The 26,048-nt window shown below is 35.8% G+C and overlaps 2 protein-coding genes across 6 annotated transcripts in view; both read right to left on the minus strand.

Annotated features, from left to right (window-relative positions):
• The window catches only part of LOC109087749 (rho GTPase-activating protein 33-like), a 50,341-nt gene extending 32,779 nt beyond the window's left edge, over nucleotides 1-17,562 (minus strand). Inside the window, exon 1 of the mRNA XM_042773113.1 lies at nucleotides 17,410-17,562. Coding sequence (XP_042629047.1) covers nucleotides 17,410-17,428 — 19 coding nt within the window. The 5' untranslated portion in view covers nucleotides 17,429-17,562. The remainder of the gene's footprint in view (nucleotides 1-17,409) is intronic.
• A 269-nt stretch (nucleotides 17,563-17,831) lies between these two features.
• LOC109087748 (RNA-binding protein 42) lies at nucleotides 17,832-25,048 on the minus strand. Of its 5 annotated transcripts, none has more exons than XM_042773116.1 (11): nucleotides 24,962-25,048; nucleotides 24,364-24,429; nucleotides 24,120-24,243; nucleotides 23,628-23,688; nucleotides 23,462-23,530; nucleotides 23,001-23,167; nucleotides 22,741-22,902; nucleotides 20,268-20,405; nucleotides 19,399-19,516; nucleotides 19,103-19,297; nucleotides 17,832-18,373 (listed from the first exon to the last, which is right to left on the minus strand). In XM_042773116.1, the coding sequence occupies exons 1-11, from the start codon at nucleotides 25,036-25,038 to the stop codon at nucleotides 18,261-18,263; spliced, it is 1,290 nt and encodes a 429-aa protein (XP_042629050.1). In that variant the 5' UTR covers nucleotides 25,039-25,048; the 3' UTR covers nucleotides 17,832-18,260. The 5 variants fall into 5 exon arrangements, with proteins under 5 accessions (XP_042629050.1, XP_042629049.1, XP_042629048.1 ...); XM_042773115.1 differs by having other exon boundaries at nucleotides 22,741-22,899; nucleotides 23,622-23,688; XM_042773114.1 differs by having other exon boundaries at nucleotides 23,622-23,688.
• Nucleotides 25,049-26,048: the final 1,000 nt, after the last annotated feature.

Below are 26,048 nucleotides of genomic sequence, written 5' to 3' on the forward strand. Positions count from 1 at the left end.
AGTGTTATTTGACGCACCCACCGCTAGCCTAGCTTAGCACAAAGACTGGATGTGAATGGATAATGCTAGCATAGTAATCCCAATAAGTGACAAAATAATGCAAACATTTTCCTATTTACATGTTGTGATCTGTATAGTCACAGCGTGTACAAATAACAAGGCTATATGAGACAGAGACCCATTTTTAATCGTATAAATACTGGGAACTATATTCTCACTAGGCGTAGGAGCACAGCTTACGTTACTTGGGCGGAGTGGCTACTTGGGCGGAGTGATTAGCGCAGCACACGAGATGCCCTGTTGATGGTTCCGTAAACAAAACAAACGTGACTAACTAGCTAAGACGTGACTCGTGATCATGGCTGACTTTGAGGAATGTCAGACTCAGAGGAATTTTACTGTGTATCAAACCAAGATCCAGAACCATATAGTTTTGAGCCAGGATACACAGACGAGGAGTTACAAAGTGCTGTAGAACACTCATCTCATCCTGATTAATAATTATCACAGAAAATGTATAAAGAATTATTACAGGAATTGATATATTTGAAATGCAATTTATTACAGCTAATATATTCAACAGCTTATAATACAGTAATGTTAGATAATTGCATTACAATAGCCAAGAATATGGGGAAAAGTAATAGCAAAAGGCAAATAGTTTTTGCACAAATGAACCCACAGACAGTAACGTTAGCCTACTATTTCACAAACAGTTTTCTCAAAAAAGAAAACTGCCCATCCCCCTCCAATTCATTAGCAAGTTGAATGTATTAGTCCTGAGAGTTACATTTAGCGCCGCTCATTTGTTATTGAGCGATACAGTGTGTACACAACAACACAATAATAACAATAAAGGGGATACACGGAGCCCCTATTCACGTAATAGTGTCACTACTTAGGTTATATTACATTAGCATGGCACTGTTACAGTATGGCTAATGTTAGTCATCTCAAAACATAACGGAACACTTACCGCACCGCAGCAACAGGTGATCCAATTTGTCCTGTCTTTATTATCGATGGGATGGCTGTATCCTTTAGCACACGTTTCATGGTCCGTGTGGCAACTTGCATTTTTTTTCAAAATAGTCGTCTACAGTAAAATGTTCAGAGCAAACGAAATACTTCGTGATGGTGTTTACAGGTGTGTTTGGAACTAAACCCAGAACAAGTAGCCATCGATTCATCAGGTCAGCGTTTTTGGTTGGAATTCTATGAAACATCATAGTATTGTATTGGAATGTACAGCGCTCTCTCCACCCTCAATACCACGACTTAGGTGCCCTTGAGCAAGGCACTGAACCCCAACTGCTCCCCGGGCGCCGCAGCATAAATGGCTGCCCACTGCTCCGGGTGTGTGTTCACAGTGTGTGTGTGTTCACTGGCTCTGTGTGTGTGCACTTCGGATGGGTTAAATGCAGAGCACAAATTCTGAGTATGGGTCACCATACTTGGCTGAATGTCACGTCACTTTCACTTTCACATTACCTAGTCTCCCCTGTTTATTGTCGCAGCTCTTTACAATACAGCGAACACCCATGACTGTACACTATAAATGTACTATCTAGTAATTGCTGACTCTATTACTCCAACTCTGAGCGAACTCTCTGCTCCTCACCACGGCGCGTCTCGGGTGCTGCGCTAAATCACTCCGCCCAAGTAGCCCGAATTTAGCTCCGCCCAAGTAACATAAGCTGTGCTCCTACGCCTAGTTGAGAATATAGTTCCCAGTATTTATAAGATTAAAAATGGTCTCTGTCTCATATAGCCTTGTTATTTGTACACGCTGTGACTATACAGATCACAACATGTAAAAAAGGAAAATGTTGCATTATTTGTCACTTATTGGGATTACTATGCTAGCATTATCCATTCACATCCAGTCTTTGTGCTAAGCTAGGCTAGCGGTGGGTGCGTCAAATAACACTTACAGAACGCACAGAAATGAAAAAGGTATGTATGGACTTATCTAACTCTGGGGGATACTGTGAATAAGCTAAAGTCCCAAAAAGTCGGAGTGTTCCTTTAACTTGCTTATCAAGAATATCTACAAATGCATGCTTTGCCATGACATTAGTTCTCTAGAAAGAGAAAACTTACCACAGAAGGCATTTGTTTATCCTAACTTGTGCTATAGCACTTATTTGAGTAATGCTGATATTGCAACATGTACCACTACATGAGTGTTTATGTAGTCATTTGGAGCACATTCAGGTCTTACTCCCCAAACAGCCAAAAATAAAGAAACAATTATCACAATCTAGCTAGATAAACAGGCACTTATTTTATGTATTATTTACTTAAAATGTACAAAAAAAGAAAGCAAAAAAAAAATAAAAAATAGAAAAATAGAAAGTAAAAAATAGAAAGCATGCAACTTTACATCTAGACTTCTAAAAGATGATTTAAAAGTTTTGTACAGGAAACTAACATCCAATTATCAACAAAGCAGAAATGGTTATTAGCCTCTGTCAATATTAAAAATCTATTTTAAAATGAAAATATCAGTCTATTGTTTAGCTTGGCTGATAATATCAATAGAAGAAAAAAAAAAACACTCAAACATAAAATAAAAAATAAAATAAATCTGTAGTCATCCATCTAAGCTACTATAAAATGACTAATAAAAAAATAAAAATAAGGCACAAAAAATATAAACTAAATAGAGAAACTAATATTCTTAGAAATAGGAATTTACATATACACAGCAATCTTACTTGACTATTAGAACATTCTTATAAATAAGACTGGTAACAAAACAGAAACTAAATTAGCAACCCTTTATTTGTAAAGTATTTAATCGTCTGAAAATAGGCATTACCTCATGCTATTCAAATACAAATGCATTACCAGTACCAGTACATTTTTACTAAGCGGATGGTTGTGGGTCACCATAGTAACACTGCTAGCAATCGTCAGCTGTCGTTTGAACGTGGCTGAATTGTGCTGATATGGACAAGAGCAAGAGAGGCTTATTATTCCAAAGTGGTGCTGTCAAAGTCTGTACCATCATGTGGGTAGCGTCTCTATAGTAACAGCGCTGGCTTTGGTCATGAAGAAAGGCTTAGTGTGTGTGTGTGAAGGGTGAAACCACATGGCTGTTAAATAAAGCAACCAGGATGGATGTAGAGAGAAAAATATTCAAACGAACAGTGGTCTGTGTTTGTGTAAGTGTCATGTATTGCTTGAGGTGTTCTGGCAATAACCACACTAGAAATGCACAGCCCGAGCTGCGTCCAGCAAAGCACATGCTGTGAAGTCTGCCTGTAGGTGCACTGGATAAAATGGGTCACACACACTATTGTTGTCACTTCCTCCCACCATCTCTCTGTGCTGTCAGATCATGAGTAGTTCTGCTGTACAAACAGACACGCGCATGTACACAAAACACTACTGTGCCATTTGACCTTGTGAGCAGGGATGTAAATATTTGCTCTAATAATGATTCAGTTCAACGATCTTAATGATTCAATTCAGGCATTTTAAAGTTTCATTCGATTCAGTTATTTTGGTCTGATTCATGATTAGGGCTATGTCGATATAATAAATATTTTTTGGATATATATTACCAAAAGTATTCAAAAATATATTAATCCTTTTATTTAACAAAAATCCTTTTATTTAACAAAAATAAATGCTGAATTTTCAACACTAATAATATTAAGAAATGTTTATATTATTCCAAATAAATGCTGAATTTTCAACACTAATAATATTAAGAAATGTTTTGCAAGCAGCAAATCGGCATTTTAGAATGATCATGTAACATGTAAAATTTAGCTTTGCCTCACAGGAAAAAAATTACATCTTAAAATACATTAAAATAGAAAACTTTTTTTTGTTTTTTGCAATAATACTTAACAATATTACTGTTTGTTTGTACTATTTTGATCAAATAAATGCAGCCTTTTTTCGCTATTACATTTCCTAAAGAGGATTGATTCATTGCCATGAATCTGTTTAAATGAATCAATTCCTAATAATTCAAATCATTTTAACAATTTAAATGTATCATTCAAAAATGTACACAGAAGTCACAATCTGGCATTTTTTAAATATTAAAATATTTTAGTAAAACCATATGTGGATAAAACTGCTATACTATGTATTGTACATATTTCTATACTGTGTATTGATGCATATAAATTGAAATGATAAAATATTATTATTCCTTGTTAATTTAATGAAATGTGTAAAAAATGCCTTAATTATAATCTAGTTTTTTTTACTATTTACTTCACATTTTAAATCTACTTTGTTATAATAGCAGTTTGGTTAAAATGTTGGGAAAATAATATTGTCTAAAGGTCAAAAAATGATCAACCAGCCATATTTTAATCATTCTTAAATTCAAATAAAATATGTGAAAATTAATTGATTATTAATTCTAAAAATGCATTCCATTTTCATCAGATCATAATAACGTTGCTGCATTTTTACACCCCTACCCGCGATCCATTTCGATTCTCTCCCTACACGCTCTGATTAAAGACATGATGCAGGTAAACAACATGGGTTTGGAGAAGTTGACAGTGCAAACAGAACTAATGACTTGAAAACATGACCCTCAGATGTCATCAAACTGGAACTGGCTATAACGATCATTGTTTTTCAGTTACTGTTGCTCTCAGCAGGTGTCCTGGATCTGACCTCAAAACAATACAATACGACAGCAGCCATTAAGTCACTCAAGCAGAAGAGGTTACACAGGCTATTGTCAATTGTCTTGGAGAGTCGCCACCTCCAAACCTCCAAGACTGAGCATCTTTTTCCCAAGACCATTAAAAGGCCGATTATATGTGCAGTTTGTGGATGGCATTTCATATGCGAGAGCATATTCCAGTAAGATGTAATGTCTAATGGGGACACAAAGAAGTACTGTGGTGCTACTATAGTAAAGTGACGGTATCGGATGGCATGAAAGATCACCATATTAATGTATAAAAACATTTACATGGAACTTCAAACAACAGTAACACTACTGTACTTTTTTATTAGTGGAAAAGTGAGAAAGGTGCATTTGGAAATGGATGCACAAATAAGAAGAATCAACAGATCTGTTCAGTGTTTTTTCAGACTCCCTGCAAAGCATTTTGTATTGCATTTTTGTAGTTGAATGTTGACATTTTTTAGTTAAACACTACCGTTTATCATTGTTTTCAATTTCGGGTTATATCGATTGTGACAAATCTAGTGTTGTGAACATGTCACTCGCCTTTGCAGTCAATTTCCAAATCTCTGAATAATGAATCAGTTTAAATGAATGATTAAAACTAAGAGTCTTGAAAGTTCTATTTGTTTGTTAATCACCAATTAACAACCACTTAATGATGCCAAAGAGAGCTGAAACACTAGAGACTGATAGTACATCTAAAAATAGAGAGAAACAGACGATAACAGCGAAGATGGGTCATGACCCACCAGTTGAGAATGGCTTCATAAGGTTCAGTTCTAGCATTTTATTTTTGCCATGATGTAAGGAACTTCCTCTCCATCTCTCACCTCATGTGGTCCTGTAAATTTCTGTTGTGTTCAACTCTCCCCCACGGCCCTTGACCTCAGAACAAAGCAGCCTTGGCCTTCCCATTCACCCATGGCTTCTAAGGGCCCCTATTCCTTCCTCAGCCCCTTCCTAAAGATCCCACCCAACCCCCAGCACTCTAAAGGACCTCATTCATAGATCTACTGCTATCCATGTCTGTCCCCGCAAGTGCTGAACGCTCACTCAGGGAAGCAACTGCTCCAAAACCTCCATCTACACTCCCCTCAGATTCTAGCATGGGGCAGAACTCATGTGCCTGGGATGACAAAGGACAACTGGAGATTGGGTAAAACCAAGGTCAAATGAATCATGGATATTCCTGGAGTGGATCTTAGAAACTCTGCTCCCACAGTCCACTGTGGCACTGTAACCCCCCTTCTCACGTTCTGTCCTGCTCTCTATGGAGAATCAGGAAGGCTCAGAAGCGCTGCTGGCATACTAAACACTCTCTCTGCATCCCAGCTGGGGCCACGTGAGAGTCGGAGGAAGAAAAGACGACAAAAAATGAGGAAATGATAGAGAGAGCCTGGGTGTGAAGTCTCTGGAGTTAGACAAAGCGTTTGTCTGTTTGCATGAGAGTATTTGAGTGAATAAGTGGTGGTGATTAAATAAAACCGTGTGAAACTCGTAACAGAATGAAAGTTGTCAACAGATTTGAAAGTACTTGCAAGTAAGTTTGAATTTCCTCAACTTTACCTCAAATATATTTAAAACTGAATCAAAACTATAATCAGAAAGGGGAAAACTTTTCAAATTTTGTTTTTGTTAACTTTAAAAAGTATTTAGTTATTTATTATTATTATTATTAAAGAATAATAATAATAATAATAATAATAATAATAATAAATTAATTATAATTTTAATAAGTAATTAATTTTAAACAAGAAAAAAATGAATATAAATTAATTTTTATTTATATTATTAATTAGTATAAATAAATTAAGCATTAGGAAGGTCTTTCTACATTATTTACTGAAAAACAAGAGACTAGTTGCATGACTATTACTCAAATTAAATAATCACCAAAAAAAAAAGTATATATCCACTTTTATTTTATGTAAACAAGAAGCTGATAAGCTCACTTATTAAGCCTAAATTCGTTTGTGTTTTGAAGGCATTAGGAATCATATTTTCAAATAAAGCAAGGGTAACACTCATTTTACATCCAGCACACAGGGAATGACATGAATATGACGGTGGGCAAATGCATAAAGCGCAGCATAATTTGAAATCACGAGTTTAAAGTTTAAAGCATTTAATTCACACGGACCGACCATCACACAGCGAACACGCGATCATGCTAAATAAAAATGCACACTTCACAAGTGAAATAAAATGTTCATTAGCCATTCAAAGATTTGTTTAAATTATATAAATGCGTATTTGCTTAATGCTGATGGCAAATGAGAAAGTATTATAATATTTGCCTATCGATTACTAATAATATAAAAGCAATCGTTATAATACTTTTTATATACATTAATTCCTTGGTTTAATCATTCTATTAGACAGACTTTTATCCATATTAGACAGAACTGTTAACGATGACAGCAAACAAGAAGGAGAATGTAAGCTGTGTACACTCAGGCGCTGCTGCTCTCAGCACCGTCAAAAAAAAAGTCCCGCCTCGAACACACCGGCCAAGCAGAAAAACTTACCGGCCGATGCCGATATTTGAAAAATGGCAAATATCGGCCTTGGCCATATAACGGTCAACCACTAATTTTTAGGGCACGCACACGTGTGCTCATAGAGCGTTGCCTCTTTATAGGCCTTAAACAGTTAAATTTATGTCTTAAGTGAAAGCAAACAGCTGAGAAAGAAAACACATGTGTAACAGTATATTGGATCCTGGCAGCCCTTAAAGTCGCAAAGTATGTCCCCAGATTAAGAGTGAGTTTGTGAAATGTAATTTTTATTTTTGGGTGAACTTATAACTGTGTGAAATGAATGTAAGGGTCTTAAACATCATTACCCTCACAAATTAGCATTCACAGAGAGCTACATACTGACGTATGCCCTGTATGTAACGGTGGGGGTGGGCAAAGGCCATTTGTTTTGGCACAAAGTTCCTCTGGGCACGGGTTCAAAGCAGCTGCTTTTACAGGACCTGCGACTGCTTTAGAGCTTTTACTTCATTCATTCAGAATAAAACACAGATAAATGAAGTGGAGCGAGGAATGCAAATCCACTCCACAAAAAAACAACAAAATAATCAGCAACTACGACATGATAACAACCTAGGATGAAAAAACTTAAGATTGAGTTGAAAAAGACTCTAAAAGACAAAAAAACCTCACCATTTCCTTTGTACGTTAAACACACAGACCTCAAGGACATCAAATTCGGCTCTGAGCAGTGTGACGAAAGGCTGAGCCACAACATAAACTCACAGAAGGAAATGCAGCATGCCACCACAGAGAACAGAGTTTACATGAGCTGAGAACGAGAAGATACTTACACACACAGGTTAAACAATAAGGATTTTCTTTGATGGACCAGTTTCAGACCAGTAGTTCAGTTTTCTAATAGTCCTGCCAACATTTTAAAATTGTTTTCTTGACCAAAAAACCAAAACAATTTAAAACAAATAATTAGCTAGTTTTCTACTTTGGAATACTGGTCTGTAACAACAGCTACAAATAAATTAACTTATTTATGAAGGACTATCACAATTTATTTTTGCAATTTGGACAGCTAGATTTATTGCATATTAATTTTTTTTTTATTGCCATATCAGCAACTATGGCTATCTTTATGGAAAGATCAAAGTATTAAAAACAAATAGGCCTAGGCTTTTTAAAAATAAACTTTATAAGATTATTTATTTACTGAAGAACAAATGTTTTCCTGGGGAAATCTTTTTGAAAAACAATCATAAAGGAACTTGATGAATAAAACCATTGCCTTTTCATATTAAAAACAGGACAGGTCTTTAAATAATGTTTAATCGATACACAAAAATCACACGCTGGGGATTGTTCACCTTTAAATTAAAACACATTTAAACACGTTCAAAGTTTGAGGTCAGTAAGCTTTTTTGTTATTGAAAAAAATTTATATATATACACATACACAATTTTATTCAGCGAGGATGCATTAAATTGATCAAAAGTGAGAGTAAATTCATTAATAATGTTACAAAGGATTCCTATTCTGAATAAATGCTGTTCTTTTGAACTTTTTATTCATCAAAGTGTGATGTTTCCACAAAGATATTAAGCAGCACAACTGATTTCAACATTGATGATCCTAAGATATGTTTTTTGAGCACCAAGTCAACATACTGATTTCTGACAGATCATGTGGCACTGAAGACTGGAGTAATGATGCTGAAATGCATCACAGGAATTAATTCCATGTTAAAAAAAAATATTCAATCAGAAAGCCATTATTTAGAATTGTAATACTTTTCCACAATACTAATGCTTTTACTGTATGTTTGATCAAATAATGGCACCCTTGGTGAGCACAAGAGCACAAACTTAGGTAGTAACAATGCAGCACTGCAAATTCTCTCACACAACATCCTTCTTAAAGACTAGAATATAACAGTGTGAACGACGTCTTATCCCTAAAAATAATCTATGAGATTCAGTGAGAAAATCAAGAGATGTGCAAGAATGAGAGACACACAGTCTTTGAGAAATGTGGGCTGACAGGGCAGAACGACTCTAGTGGTTGAACTGTGACTCTGTGTCGTTTGTCCCGGGGGCATCAGTGCCAAGAGCCATCAGAGCTCATATCGAAGCCTGGGAAAGAGGTCACTGCCACAGCTGCGCCTGCTCAGGAACAGGCCATGAAATATGTAATACCGCAGAATATTTATCACAAGCCCCACCTAAAAGATCTTTTACCAATAATCTATATTTGAAAACCGGTACTGTACCATTAAATTTGTTAATGACAAACAGCAAAAATGCATATCATAAAAGGTATTTCATCTTGATAGTTCTTAATAATTATTGCTGATATTATCTGTAAAAATTAATAATGAAACAAAGACTTCAATTGCAATTGAACCTGCCAACAAGAACACTGTTGGTAGCCTTAAAATACTACTTAATTGACACTTTATTGAAAGCAAGACCATCTAGATTCTATATTGTCAGAAAATGAGAATGGTTTTATGCACTTTTTAGTTTAGTGCTTCAACATTGTCGCAGAAACTACATTTATTTATTTTTAACAAAGACATCATCTCTAAAACCCTCTACAAAACAACTTTAACAAAAAAAAATTGGTCAATAATTGTGTCCACTTGGCCAATCAGTATTATTTGTAGTTCCCCATTGCGGCATTTCCACCTCTGATTATGCACGGTTTCGGTTTTCAAATGTGAACTTCTTAGTAAAAACTGCATAATCATATCATAATCTAGATATCAGCTCTTGAAAAAAAAAAACAGTTGTATTTTCCGCCAGATTTACAACTTTAATATTTAATCTTTGTAATTTATAGTCATGCAGCACAGTGTTTGCTCTTAAAATTGCACAGGTTTTAGTACATTACAGAAATGTAAATCTGTGAAAGACTCACAAAAGCCCTGCAGAACTCTGGCATGTCTTAAACATCATCAAATGAGCACCATTTCAAACTTTGAGTTCACTTCGTTCCTTTGTCTCATTTGTTAAGATCTAAAGTGTTCTTTGCGCTTGAAGCCCAGACCTCACCTAAGGTGAGAACTATTTAAAACAGAATCACCACACAGAACAAAGACAAAAGAAATACAAAGCTACCCTGTAGGGCTGCTCCAGGGCTCAATAATTAAAGACAAATGAAATACTAACGATTATGCCACTCAAATGCCTGCCAGTCACTCATTCTGATGATTCAGGACAGCTGTAGGGCTGCTCCAGGGCTCAATAATTGATGTGAATGAAATATTAGTTCTCTATTTAAAACATCCAGAAGCTTAAAGGAACAGTTCATTAAAAAAGAAAATAATAATAAAAAAAATAATAATAATTTCTGTTAGTCAAATTCTGACTTGGGTGAAACACAAAAGGAGATGTTAAATTAAAGCAACTGGATGGGAAAATGTTCAGCGAATAAGGAGTTTTGCTCTGTTCCCTACAAAAAGCTATTGTATGACTTAAAAAGTCTTGGAAATATAGGGGTGTATGGACTTACTTTTAGTACTCCATGGTCATGTTTTATTTATTTTTTTTACCTGTCACTACTTAAGTTTCCATTAAAAACTTTCTTGCAGGAAAATGTTTAGTATATCAAAATGTCTATGATATAGCTGATTTAAGCACATTTAAGCACAGTTCTAGATGTTCAAGGGTGCGTTAAATCTATTCTGACTGCATACACGGTGAAATGGCCCACCCAAAAAAAAAAAAAGAAAAAGAAAAAAACCTTACACAAAGCTTTAACAAAAAGGATAACCATCAAATAACTTCATTACACACAACATTTTATCGTAAAAAAATGGGATGGAAACAGGTTTAATACAGCACAGTTTTCATTTTGTTTATAACAGAACAGCATAAATAGTGGATGGAAACTTAGCTAGTACTTTTGTTGCACGAAAAAAAACATGCATAAATGCTCTGCGTAACCTGTTGTGTTTCACAGAAGAATCATTGGGTTTGGAGCAACAAGAGGGTGAGTAAATTTAAGACTTCAACATCTGAAACGTAGAGGAAACTCTAAAAGCATGTGAATGAAATACAAACTTCAGTTTTTCTCTGAGGATTGAACCAGACATCACCATCTCCTAGCATCAGCTCTACACCTGTGAATATCCTCCGCCACTACAACAGCAAACTGTGAATGAATCATTAAATTCACATATACAGGTGCTTCTCAATAAATTAGAATGTCGTGGAAAAGTTCATTTATTTCAGTAATTCAACTCAAATTGTGAAACTCGTGTATTAAATAAATTCAGTGCACACAGACTGAAGTAGTTTACGTCTTTGGTTATCAGAATACTTCATAAGACCAATAAAAAAAACATTTTTAGTGAATTGTTGGCCTTCTGGAAAGCATGTTCATTTACTGTACATGTACACAATACTTGGTAGGGGCTCCTTTTGCTTTAATTACTGCCTCAATTCAGTGTGGCATGGAGGTGATCAGTTTCTGGCACTGCTGAGGTGGTATGGGAGCCCAGGTTTCTTTGACAGTGGCCTTCAGCTCATCTGCATTTTTTGGTCTCTTGTTTCTCATTTTCCTATTGACAATACCCCATAGATTCTCTCTGGGGTTCAGGTCTGGTGAGTTTGCTGGCCAGTCAAGCACACCAACACCATGGTCATTTAACCAACTTTTGGTGCTTTTGGCAGTGTGGGCAGGTGCCAAATCCTGCTGGAAAATGAAATCAGCATCTTCAAAAAGCTGGTCAGCAGAAGGAAGCATAAGGAAGCATTTGGCTTTCAAAAAACACAATGGACCAACACCAGCAGATGACATTGCACCCCAAATCATCACAGACTGTGGAAACTTAACACTGGACTTCAAGCAACTTGGGCTATGAGCTTCTCCACCCTTCCTCCAGACTCTAGGACCTCGGTTGGTTGTGCATCTTTTTCTTCCACACTTTTTCCTTCTACTCAAACTACTGTTAACATGCTTGGATACAGCACTCTTTGAACAGCCAGCTTCTTTTGCAATGAATGTTTGTGGCTTACCCTCCTTGTGAAGGGTGTCAATGACTGTCAGATCAGCAGTCTTCCCCATGATTGTGTAGCCTAGTGAACCAGACTGAGAGACCATTTTAAAGTCTCAGGAAACCTTTGCAGGTGTTTTGAGTTGATTAGGTGATTGGCATGTCACCATATTCTCATTTGTTTAGATGTTTTTGTTAAATGTGAGCCAAAATCATCACAATTAAAAGAACCAAAGACTTAAACTACTTCAGTCTGTGTGCATTGAATTTATTTAATACATGAGTTTTACAATTTGAGTTGAATTACTGAAATAAATGAACTTTTCCACAACATTCTAATTTATTGAGAAGCACCTGTATAATCCAAGTGATGCAGTTGAACAACACAGAGCAACAGCATGCATTGGATGGATGCCCAACCTTTTCATACAAGAAGAAAAAGAGCAGTCAGGGGAAGTGTCTGACAGACACACGACTCGAGCGGTAAACAGGAAACAGATGAGAAGATGAAAATGAAGATTGGCGGGCATCATACAGGCCTACCCTTTCTCTTTGCCCTCTCTCTTCAACATACAGGAGATCTTTATATAATTGCAACAGCCCAAGTGGCAGTGAAGGATGGAGGCGCAGGTTGCATAACACAGCTGTCTCTCATGCAAACAGCATGTTCTCTGAGGTTATGAGCATTTGCTCCATTCATGTCTCCATGTGGGGCTGTATTTGCATATTGATAGGCTCCTTTTAATTTCCATCCTTGCTTTATGGTTCCAAACCGGCTGTTTCTTTTTAAAAGACCAAAGAGAATATACGTTTGCAGAGAGACAAACATCACATAACAGCGCTGACAGGTCATCAATGAGATTATAACAGTTAAAAGGGCAGTTCACCCAAAAATGAAAATTAATTCCAGACCAGTATTGTATGGGAAAAAATTCTCAACATTCCAAAATATTTTCTTTTATTTTTCACAGAAGAAACATGAGGGTGTGTAAACTATGACATTTCATTTTTTTGGGGTGAATTCTCTCTTTAACAAAAATGAACATTCTGTTATTATTTAATATTTATTTGTTCTGAGCCAAAATGCGGTTATTTTTTTCTTTGGAGCATAAAAGAAAATGTTATGAAGAATTCACACTTTTTCACTGTATGCCAACATTTCATAATGCTCAAGCTCCAAAAACACTAAGAAAGTGGTCCATATGACTCAAACACAATATTCCAAGCCTTTTGTCATTATATGGAAAAAAAAAAGTTGTATAAAGGCTTCTATGTCACAAGGAATGTAAGAATAAATCATTTCTGAATGAATTATTCCTTTAAGCTTGGACTGGTAACCTTAGTTTAATATACAAGCTTTAGTCTATTATATAAAGTAAATGCATTCTGGAATACAGCCTGAATTCATTATTAATGAGAAAACTGTGCCGGGTCTTCAAGACAGCCCACATGAGGGCTGTGCCAAGCTCTACCTAGACATTTATCATCGAGGAGGAACTTTAGACCTCATTAGAGTCTAACTGAATTGATTTCTACTGCACACGCTGCCAAACGATTGCCAGTGTCAAGAAAATCCAATCAACACAGTCACAAGAATGAAAAAGAACAGCCTTCTGACTCCCAAATATCCATCGTAAATCTTCCAGACAGGAGTGTCCACAGAGACACTGCCAAGCTCCTACACATGCTCTCCACCAAACCAGGATGCTGTGGCGGTAATTAAACACCTTGATCACCTAGTGCTTCATCACACCCAGCGTCTCTCGCTCCAGTCATGGGTTTTCGCCATACGTTGTTCTGAAGTCTGACCAAGCCCACACTAAACCCAACCTTAAAAATGCAATGATCTCAATTCAACAAAAAGGAGAATTAACATCTACGGACTTATAACTAAGATGGCTACTTCAACAAACAGTGCACCTAAAAATACAAATTGCAATAATATGTCTCATCCAGTAAGACTTTCCTTCTTCTGTGAAAAACACCGCTGTCAAACAAGGAATCGTTCACACATAAAATTTCTAATTTGCTGAACAATTACTCACCCTCAAGCCATCCAAGATGTAGATGAGTTTGTTTCTTCATCAGAACAGATTTAGAGAAATGTAGCATTATCACTTGCTCACCAATAGATCCTCTGCAGTGAATGGGTGCCGTCAGAATGAGAATCTAAACAGCTGATAAAAACTTCACAATGTGTTTATAACTGTTTTTGCTTGTAAACACTGCTTTGTCTATGCATATTTCTCTCTTTCCACTAAAGAAAGCAATATTATGGACAGAGGACATTGTATTTTAGCCGGAAGCAATGGTTTAAAGTTTAAAAACGTCTTGAGGATGGGTTTGTTTATTACAAACACACAGCTTCACGAGACATTAACTGATGGACTGGAGTTGTGTGGATTACTTGTGGATTATTGCGATGTTTTTATCAGCTGTTTGGACGTTCATTCTGACGGCACCCATTCACTGCAGAGGATCCATTGGTGAGCAAGTGATACAATGCTGAATTTATCCAAATCTGTTCAAATGAAGAAACAAATTCATCTACATCTTGGATGGCCTGAAGGGAAGTAAATTTTCAGCAAATTTTCAATTTTGGCTGATCTATTCCTTTAAACTTTAGCCTGAATTAAAATTTTATTTACATTTTAATGTTAAGCTAAACATTAATCTATTCCACATATAAATCTGTCATTTGACTTTATAAAGCTTGGAAAAATAGCACACAAATTATATGGAATGCTTTTAAGGTGCTTTTTTGAGCTTGACAGACTTTGGTGCCCATCCACTTTTATTGTTTTCTGTAAATATTCTTCTCCTTTAGTGTTCCACAGCAGAAAGAATGTCACATTGGTTTGGAAAAACATGAAAGAGAGAGTAAACAAGGACAACATTTTCATTTTTGGATGAACTATCTGTTTAAGCAAATAGATTTAGCCAACAGACGAAACTCTACAGCTAAAAGACACCACAAACAAATTTGGTTGGTTGGTGGTTTAATGAATGCAATAATCCCTTCTCTTAACATGCCGAAATAATAAAATTTCCCTTGTCTCAACTCTTTGTGGTGATTTACAATGAACTTCAGCTCCACGTCACTGCATTTCAACCGTTGACTGGTCTTAGTCAATGTTGACTGAGTAAGCATCAACACAGACCAGTGCTTTCCCAAGAAGTCGAGCCATATGCTTGAACAAAGTAAGCATGTTTGTCAGTCAGTTAGTGTCTAGAAGAACCGGCAGGTCCACTGCTTTTAAACAAACCACTGATCAAACAGTAATCAGATCACCAAAATTAGACTAGATGACTCAAAGACCTTCTGTAGACTGTCTAAATGCATGTTTCCTGCCACCTGAAATATTCACGAGGGGACAAGGAGTTTCAGGACATGTCTTTGTTGGATAAGAATGAGAAATAATGATGCAAGCGCAACAAAAGAAGATGCATATGGCTGTCAACTGAAATGGATATTGATGATGAGCACATCACAATGGCAGATAAATGAAATTATACCCTGAAAAGGAGCTGTACTCCCAGTGGAATAGTGCTGGGTGGGTGGGAATGGTTAGCGGGGAGGGGCTCAAACCCCCCCACCAAAAACAAAACAAAAAACAGTGAACCCCTTTCTGACAACATGAGATGAGGGACAATAGCAGTTTGTCAAATGCGGTGTGTTGCTGAGGCTGATCTCGTAACTAATGGCAACAACAGCATCAATACAACCAACTCAATCAGTAGGAGGAAAGTGGAGGCTGTGGAAAACCAATGAACACTGAGGCTGATTGTGAAGGGTTTAATACAGAAATACAACTTACCACCATCCCTATCTCCTGCTTAGGCGGGAGGGACCAGCTGGGCTCCGTGTTTGGATCAGGATGCGTTTCCAAAGTTCCCTTCCCACATCAACGCTTTTCCTTACATCCTGGTTTTATTTTGCAATAGCGTATTAATAATCTGGGTCCACACCAGACGCCAAAGACTGCGCGCCGTTAGAGAGGAGAACCCCAATAAAGAGCGAAAAGAGGAAGAGGAGGAGGAAGAACGGTCCAGCGCGCGCTCAAGCAACTCCAAAAATCCCGCTCAGATACATACTGTCACCACTGTGACATCCGAAAACAATTTACTCAGAGAGGAGACTCAAATCAAGCTGATTTCCCGCAACAGCGGAATCGACCCAGCGTGTTCTCCCGCCCATCTCGTCTTCTCTGCTCGCTGGGAGAACTGAGGGGTTCTTCGCCGCTCTCAAAACAACTTTCGGGTGGACTCACTTTACATCGACGCGGTCGAGGACACTTTTTACGCGATATATCGACGCGTTACAAAATAATTAGAGCTTAATACCCTTATCTACTTCCGTCTGATGTGTTAGCAGCGCTGTTTGCTGTGTAAAGTCATACTTTCTAAAAGATAACCAAGCTGTTCCCCCCTCTTTTTTTTTCAGAATGGAGTGTTCCACGGAGGTGGCCCGTTGGACAAAAGGAAGCCTGTAGCGCGCCGCTGATCAGTAGGCGGAGGCGCGCAATCGTCATCCAGTAGAATTAAGAAGAAATTAACCTGAATATGAGTTTTAAAAAAAATTAGACCCTAATTTTGACCCTAATGTGGTTTCTCTTGTTAAGACAAACACTGGGTTTATTAACTATTTTGGCATGCAAAATGATAGTATTATGATACTGCCACGGTATTCTTTTAAGTAGCTTGCTAGTTTTTAAGTAGTACCATAAAATACCATAGTACATAAATATAGTAATTAGTCACTACTATGGTATGTATAAAAATACCAAAAAATATCTTGGTATCCTTTAATGTAGTTTAGAGTATCTTAGTATATGAATGGTAATCAAAGATTCTATATCAGGGTACATATGGAAACATTTTTATAGTCAGCAAGGTGCATCTCAAAGTACTATAATATTCCATGTTATTTCGAGGACTTCTAAAAAGACATAACATGTACCATAGTATTCTTTAAAGTATGCCAGGGTTCCTGGGAAATACTGTAGTACATGAATACGGTAACTACACAAACAAATATGAGAAACTACACAACCAAATATGAAACATTAACAGACTGACAATGAAATGACTTTTATAAACAAACAAATTACTAAATATGAAAGCATGAACAGAGACGGTATACACAGAACAAGGATATTTTTAAAAAGGCTCCTGAAAACATTTAGATATCATTAAACTTAAAATAAAGAGCTGTCCTAATTTTGATTAAGAATTCAAAACTCACATGTGGCTCTACGGTGCATTTTCTCTTGCCGTTGTGATGTGTGTATATATTCTCAGTTGTTTGTCAGACAGGTTGATGCATGAGCCATTTCTGCTTTTTCACACCAGCTTTAGGAAATGAGTCTTTTAGAAACTCATGCAAGTGGGCGTGTGTGGTTAGGAGAAAAATCATTTCGTTAGCTACCACCAGTAACTATGACATCTTTTCCCAAATAATTCATAAATGGTATTTTTATAATTGTGTTTACATTATGCATTAGTTACTAGTTATGTATTATTAACATTTGCAAGAGATTCTAAAAAAATATATATACCATACATGACAAAATAACTTTGTGAAGCCACCTGGTGGTTGTTTTTAGAATAATCAGTTGAGGAAGTCAACATTCTGAATAGGAATGAGTGCAATAAAACAGATACGAATTTAGATTAAAGGAACCCTTCAGTTTATTGAAAACATTTGCCTTTTTACACTTATTACTTAAAACTTCCAACTTATACAGCAACAAATGTAACTGCCTTCCTGAACTTTACAGTTAGTTGCTGAAAGATTTAAAAAAAAAATTGAGGAAGAAAACAAAACCAACATTTTCAACATCCAAACCAGTTTCATTACCACACTTTATGTTTAAAAATCTCTCGACGAGTGAAAGAATTTGCATGATTTTTCAGCATGCAGAGAGAGGGAGAGGTCTGTTTGTAATAATACACATGGAAATAAATCAAAAAGGGCCATATAAGAACCTGATGCTTGTTTATTTGCAACTACTGCAGGAGTGTGAGTGAGTCCTACTCTGTTCTATAGTTGCTGGATGACACACAGATCAAGTCCACAGTTTCAGAACAAATGAATTATCTCAGTCCCAACTTCTTTTTCTCCTTCTGTTTCTTACGCACGACCTCCAGATTGCGATCCTTCCATGAACTCTTTCTCAGTTTGATGGGTCTGCTGCCCACATACCTCCCTAAAATCAAAGACAAATGAATGTGTTAGAGCATGATGACCATAAAAAAAATCATTTTGATACAGTATCATCTCAAAATGAAGCTAATTTTCACCAAAATTCAGACAAATACACACAAACACACACACACATATATATCTATATATCTATATATCTATATATATATATATATATATATATATATATATATATATATATATATATATATATATATATATATATATATATATATATATATAATATAAAGCTGAATTTTTAGCAGTCATTATTCCTCAGTATTAAATGATTATATATTCAAATGTAATTTATTCCTGTGATGCAAAGCTGAATTTTTAGCAGTCATTATTCCTCAGTATTACATGATCCTGAAGTAATCATTCTAATATTCTGATTTGGTTCTTAATAAACACTTTTATTATGATCAATGTTGAAAACAGTTGTGCTGCTTAATATTTTTGTGGAAATATTTTGTTCTTTTAGGGTTATTTGATCAATACAAAATTCAAAAGAACAGCATTTATTTGGAATAGAAATTGTTTGTAACATTAGTAATGTCTTTACTGACACTTTTGATCCATTTAATGCATCTTTGCTGAATAAAAGTATTTATTTAAAGCATAAAATGAAAAAAAACAACAACTTTTGAACAGCATGTATATGCTGATTTAATGAACTGTATTTTTATGTATTGATCTGAACACGCATTCATTAATATCCTCATTAACTCACCATTCATTTCTCTCATGGCGCGCACATAATCATTGGGATCTTTAAAGCTCACAAAGCCATAACCCTTCGTTTTCCCAGTGCGCTTGTCTCGAACAACCTTTGCCTTCAGGAAGGATGGATAACGGCTAAACGCTCTCGCCAGAATGTCATCATTCACCTCATTCCCCAGATCGCCACAAAATATCCGGAAATCATCTAAGAGACCAAGAACGGTGATCATTTCATTTCTATATGTGCTTGGCTCCTTTATAAAGAAAAGTAAACATTTTTACAAAATTTACTAAATGTCCGCAAACCTGTTTCCCACTCTAATAGACTGGTGTCCTCCCATGAGACACCAGCTGCTACCCGGATGCATTTCTTCATCTTTTCCTGCTTCCCTTTCTTCTTATCTTCTGTGCTAGTATCAGCAGGCTATGCACATGTGAATAAGAAATAATTAGAGCAAAATTCATATCAAGAATTCCTATAAAGAGCTTTCATTTTTAAATGAACTTTCTTCATCCAGTGTTGTATCCACTGTTAAATAAAACTATTCAAATTTGTTTTCATTAATAAGGCTGAACTAAAACAGAATATAAATGGAAGGCCAAAGAATATAAATGGAAGGCCAAAGAATTCAACTTAAATTTGAAATGCTTCTTTGGCAACTAACAGCAATAAACAAGTCTGAATTTGAGGTGAAGTGCTAAAACTAACTATGAAAACTAAAATTAATTAAAGCTAAATATAAATACTTAAATTAAAATGGAAAAAAACACAAACTAAAAGTGAAAATATAAAATACAAGCCAATTTAAAATAGTAATAAATAGTATTAAAAATTACTAAAACAACCATGATTTTATCTTTTCCTCCAAGAGCTGTTTTATATATATTTTTTCATTATGCAAAATGCATAATTTGTGTAATGTGTAATTTCTGCATCATTAACAGCACTAAATGGCCAAATTGGACTAGATATTTCTTATCCGATGGAATGAATTTAGGGCAGGACTTTGTCTAAACAGGGGATGTATCTAAACAGACTCTGTCTAAACAGGGCATGTGTTTGAAAATTGTTGCTCATCATGATACAATTCTAGTGGTGCAGAACATTACTTTTTATAACATGTTACAGTATATGCTTAAATAAGTTTCAAATTTCATGTTGAATCATATTAAACCTCCACATGTGTAGGCTCAGGCTCCGGCTTGCTCGGCCCGACTGCGCTGTCATCAGTGGCCGCCTCCTTCTTTGAGTCCAGCAGCCCAGCTGCCATGACTGTGGCCTGCTGCTCCGCCACCAATGCTAACAACTCCTCCTGAGAAAAAGATGGAGAGAAAAGATTAAGATGATCGGGAACACATGACAATGGAAGCACAAGACTCTAAAAGGGGTCATGAACTGAGAAATAAAATTTTCCTTAATGTTTTGACATGTAAGAGGTCATTGTTCTATAATAACTAGGGCCGGGACTTTAACGCGTTAATTGAGATTAATTAATTACACAAAAAATAATGCGTTAATTAAGATTAATTAATTACACAAAAACATTTCCGGATTTTTAATAACTTATTTTTGCACCGCGGAACGTTTCTCACTGGATGAGTTTCGGCACACCGATTATACTGGAGCACCAACTAGCGTTCATGACTTCAGACAACAACAAACCACAGTGGACATGAACGAAGAAGCAGACGAGACCACTTTGGTTGGCCCCTTGGAGGGGAAATTTTGTTATAAAAAACGAACGGATGAAGCGTCGATAAGAGCATGGTTGTGTGCAAGCTATGCAACAAGGAATTCGCATATCAAGCAGCACATCGAGCCTCGTATCACCTCAACGCAAAACATATATTACATATATATTTATTGTTTTGGCCAAGGTTATTGAGAGTTGGACTTAGTATGTTATGGCCTCTAAGCAACAGAGAGATGTTTTCTAATAGTCAGGGTTTCCAATGTTCTGAATGTACTTGACAGTATTGTGTTTTACTTAAAAGACAATTTACAGAAGGTTCCAGTACCTATTAGCTACCTGAATTTCTGAAATGTACTATTTCTAAAATGTTTCTAAATATGCTATTGCTACACTTAATGGCAAAAATTGCACTGGTCTGCTAGACTTGGTTGAACAAAAATAAACAATATTTTGTTGCTTAAGCTTATGTATTCAGTCATTATTCAATGGTATACTATAAATCCATGTGAAAAAAATTACTTCTCACTGTTCTCAGGTCAAATATTTATATGCGATTAAAATGCGATTAATTTCTATTAATTAATTACAAAGCCTCTAATTAATTAGATTAATTTTTTTAATCGAGTCCCGGCCCTAATAATAACATAAGGTAAGTTTCAACTCAAAACTTCCTTCTTTAGGGCAAAAACACTTTTATTGAAACGAAGATCAGAAAAATACTCGTTTCAGATTTGATCACATTATGACATCATAGTGTGATGAAAGCCCGCCTCTGCAGAATCAGATCAATGCCTACTTCTAGATCACCATGTCTTTGGCCCCGCCCAATGAAGCATTAGTAAGATGAGAAGGAGAGAAGAGCAATACAGGATCACTGAACTAAAAATAACATTACCTTCCAAAGGATCCTAATCCTAGGAAAGTGCTTATTTATTTTCCACTATGTGGATGTCTCAGTAGAGCATTATTTGTTTGTTTGGTATATTTGACTGTGGATTCTTGGGTAAATCAGTCATAGTTTTGGCGCAGGCTTTGCAAACAGACTTTTAATGTAAGATAAGGACCTGACAGAGTAATACCACAACATGTAAGTAACCGTATTAATTCTTATCTGTGATCAGTGTTTTCTGATATGTGATGATTCATGTAAAGTCAGATGTTCTTTGTCTCAAAATAATTTATTGCCGTTTATGCGTCACTAAATCAAGCCAGTGATTTAACGGTCGACTAGACGTTGCTTCTCTCAGTAGCATGAAAATAATCAGTTGTTTAAATTGTGATTAAATATAAAGAAAGTGATCAGAGAACGCTCCCTTTATAATCGCTGGAGCTGTCAATCACAGCACAAATTTATAGCCAGTGCTGCAGTCTACACACTGCACAATAAATCTCTTATTTACATCGTGTTTGCACTGTTAGTTACAATAAAAGCATTTATGAGAGTGCAAAACCCGAGCTGCAATGACGAGATCACTGCATTCATGCACTCAACAGTCTGTCATCGGCTCCAGTGCTGAGCGCTGCAACCTTTTATGCAATGGGAGAAGATCTAAATATAATGCTATAATCAACACTCCACATGATTAGTTAATTTCAACAGCTGTAATAGTAAAAACATATTAAAAGTTTTTGAGATCTCTCCACATATAATACTTATGTCATGTGCGAAGATGTTATCCAATCATTGCAATGGGCTTTGAAGTCTGGGCAAATAGAACATTTTTGATGTAAAAATACTAACATTATAAGCGAACCTCAGGAAACATTATCAAATAAATAAAAAATGCAGTTTATGACCCCTTTAAAACTTCTCACAAACACACATGCTTGTTTTTATTATTTTTATTCATGTGTGTTTTGGTTTTTATATTTAATCATGTGGTGCTTTATATTAACTGTCAAAATGGATGGCATGGAAATGGTGAACAGGTCATACAATACGTTGATACTTTACCATGCGTGCTTGTTTCTGGCTCTTGAGGTCAGCTCTCTTAGGTGCAGGAGGTGCTGTGTAAACAGTGGGGGCCGCCTGTATGACACTGGGACTGATCTTCGGAGGGTCTTGAGCCATGGGCCGCGGTGGTGGCGAACTCATAGGGTTCATGCTTCCAACCTGCTAATAATTGAGAAAAACATTCAAGATACAGACGTGAAAGATTTTACAGTACAATGCAACCTTGAAATGATTACAATACTCGATCAGAAAATACCCACTGGTGGCATGGGTCCCATGGGCGGTCCAACTGGAGCCATCGGGGGCTGAGGAGGTCCTGACATGGGAGGAGCCATCATCATGGGTGGAGGAGGTGGAGGTCTGGGAAGAGGAGGTGCTATCATGCCTTGAGGAGGTGGACCACGCATCATTGGCATTCTCTGACCCCCTGGGGAGACATTAAAAATATGCATAATAATGTGTTAGGCTCTATAATGATATGTAAATGTATTTGAAAAATACTGAAGAAATAATTAAAATAACTTATAAAATAACTATTTTATGTATGCGTGTATATATATAGAGAGAGAGAGCTTTTTAAAAAATCCTCAACATAAACAAATAAACAGAACGCATCATAGAATTACAGATACCATTGACTTATTTATATATATGCCCATGTAACCATTAATACATAAATTAACAAAAGTTTTAAAGAATAAATATGAATGAATCTGAATACCTGGTCTCTGTAAGACGTGCGGAACAAATGCTGGACGCATCATTGGAGGCGGCGCTACTGCCGGTATAGCTACAGATAAATATCAGATGATTGTCAGCTGATTTCGATTTAGAAATTTGTCTTAAAGTGTGAAATGAAAAAAGTATTTATATAGATGTACCAGGACCAACAAATGTAGGTGGAGGACCAACGAAAGTGGCAGCTCTTGCCTCCAAACTCTGCTGGACCTACAAAAAAAAAATAATAATAATAATATTTTATTTATATATATATCTATATATATATATATATATATATAAAAAACAATAACTTGCATATAAAATAAGGAATTGATGATTGATTTAAGCAATATACATTTATTTTTCATTTAAAACTGGATTTTGGGATTCTGGGGAGAAAAATCATAGCTTTTTAAAATATATTTTCGATATTTATCATTTTTTAAAATTCAACTTTTCACTTAAGTTATTGTAATGGTATGTACAAATTTGTAATTAAAAACAAACAAGTAAATCAGAATAATTAGTCATTTATAAGATAATGCAAAATAAAAGCATTATAAAAAAAAACAAAATAAAATAGCACCCCAGCTTATAAAAAAAAAAAAAACATTAAATACAAGGCATATTTTTTTTTTCTTTTATGTTAGAAATAATACCTGTCTGTAGGTGTTTGTACCAATGATGGGCCTGACGATGGGTACACCTGGCATTGCCAGAGCGACTGGCACAGCTTCAACCACTGTAGGTGCCACAGGTCCTCCTAACACCTCCTGCTCGAACCTACAGGACAAGCAACAACATCAGCGTGCATCCTATTCTACACACTCACTGCCCTGAGAGCAATATTATGCTGCAAATAAACAGCTGGAATTGAACATAAGTGAAATGTGAAGAACTCACAGAGCCATCTCTGCCTCCATCTCCTTCAGGCGCTCCTCTCCGGATTTTAACGCCATAATGAGTCTTCTGCAAAAAATAAATAAAAAACAAACAAACCTCATTAAATAAATTAATCACATCAAATTAAATCAAATCACAGCATGCAAGCTGCAGCATGCCAAAAAATGCTGCACACTCCTATGATGCTTAAAAAGACGCAAACCACGCGTGCTGCACGTAAGTTTTGAGACACAACCAATCTATCTACAGTAACTTACAGAAAATAAATAAGAACAGCGTTCAGGAAGCATAAATAAAACAAAGAGATTCTGTCTGTGTTAAACTGGGCTTAACTGTCTAGTTAACAGTAATAAATACTGTCTGAATCGATTGATTATTAGTAAACGATCTAGAAATAATGTTCAGATGCCACATGATTCTGTTTTAAAGCTCCAGACTGAATTAAACTTTATCTAACGCCCCGCTACAGTCAACTAGCTTTAAAGGAATACATACTCGCCGTGACGTGTGTCCTGGTGAAGAAATTCAAGCAAAAATGTGGGAATAAAATAAAAAGACAGATGACCGTAACAGGATCATTTGTTTTCCTCAACGTTACCGCTTGTCTAGGCGCGGAAGAAACACGTCATGAGTCTTTGGTCCTTCTTCGGCGATGGCGCAGGAAAATGAGATCATGTTATAGGTCTCTGGTATCACTTCGTAAAAAAAGGAACAAAAAACAGAAAAAAAGAACAATTCCAAAACACTATAAGTCTATTTGCATTAGTCACTGTGTTACAGGAGAATTATTATTTAATATTATTATTCTTATTTAGACCGGACGACAAAGTAGGCCTATAGTTATTATATTAACTATATTTAATACTAATATTAGTGAACACCAATTGTATCATTGATTATTATATTTTTTAGGCATATGTTACTAATAACAGGTTTTCTAAAATCATTAAAAAAATGTAATTCATTTTAAAATGGGGATTTCCAGGCCTGGGAAAGTAAAGAAAAAATGAATAACATCTTAAAAGGTTTTTAAAATGTAATGTTTTTTTTTTTTTTTTTTATTAATACATAATCGGCTATAAATTACACATTTTGAGTGTTTTCTATATAAAATGAAAACTGATCTGTCAGTTTGGTTTATCACTAGTTTTGTTTTTTGAATGAGATTTTTGAACAAAAATGAAATTGATTAGATGGATTCGTCCTCCTCTTGGCAAAAGAAATGTTTTATTGAAATTAAATATTTATTATGATAAGTAATGATAAGGGAATTTAGAATTGAATGAGGCTTGTTTTGCCTTGACAGCAGGGGGCGCTATAGGCAAGAAATGCTCCATGACTTTGAGTCTGAACTCCACAGAAACAGTGCTGTCACAAAACACTACACCCTGAAGTAGTCATCACACTAAATAATTACAGCCATATTTTAAGAAATGTACAATAATTCCATGTTATTCTTACATAGATGTATTTTCCCTTTTTCAGAGAGAAAAACTGCAATATGGTGCCAAAACAGACTTGATGAGGACTGTAGAGGGGACTTTCTCTCAGTGTCAGTGTCCCTAACTTTCATTTCATTGATCACTTAATAAATTCTTACATCATCTCACATCTGCTGTCATTTCCTTTCTAAGTTCCTGTTTCAGATGCTGTTTTAAGTGTTAAAAATCATCAGTAGAGTTTCA

Source organism: Cyprinus carpio, chromosome A16 (genome assembly GCF_018340385.1).
Source record: "Cyprinus carpio isolate SPL01 chromosome A16, ASM1834038v1, whole genome shotgun sequence".
Lineage (NCBI taxonomy): Eukaryota > Metazoa > Chordata > Actinopteri > Cypriniformes > Cyprinidae > Cyprinus > Cyprinus carpio.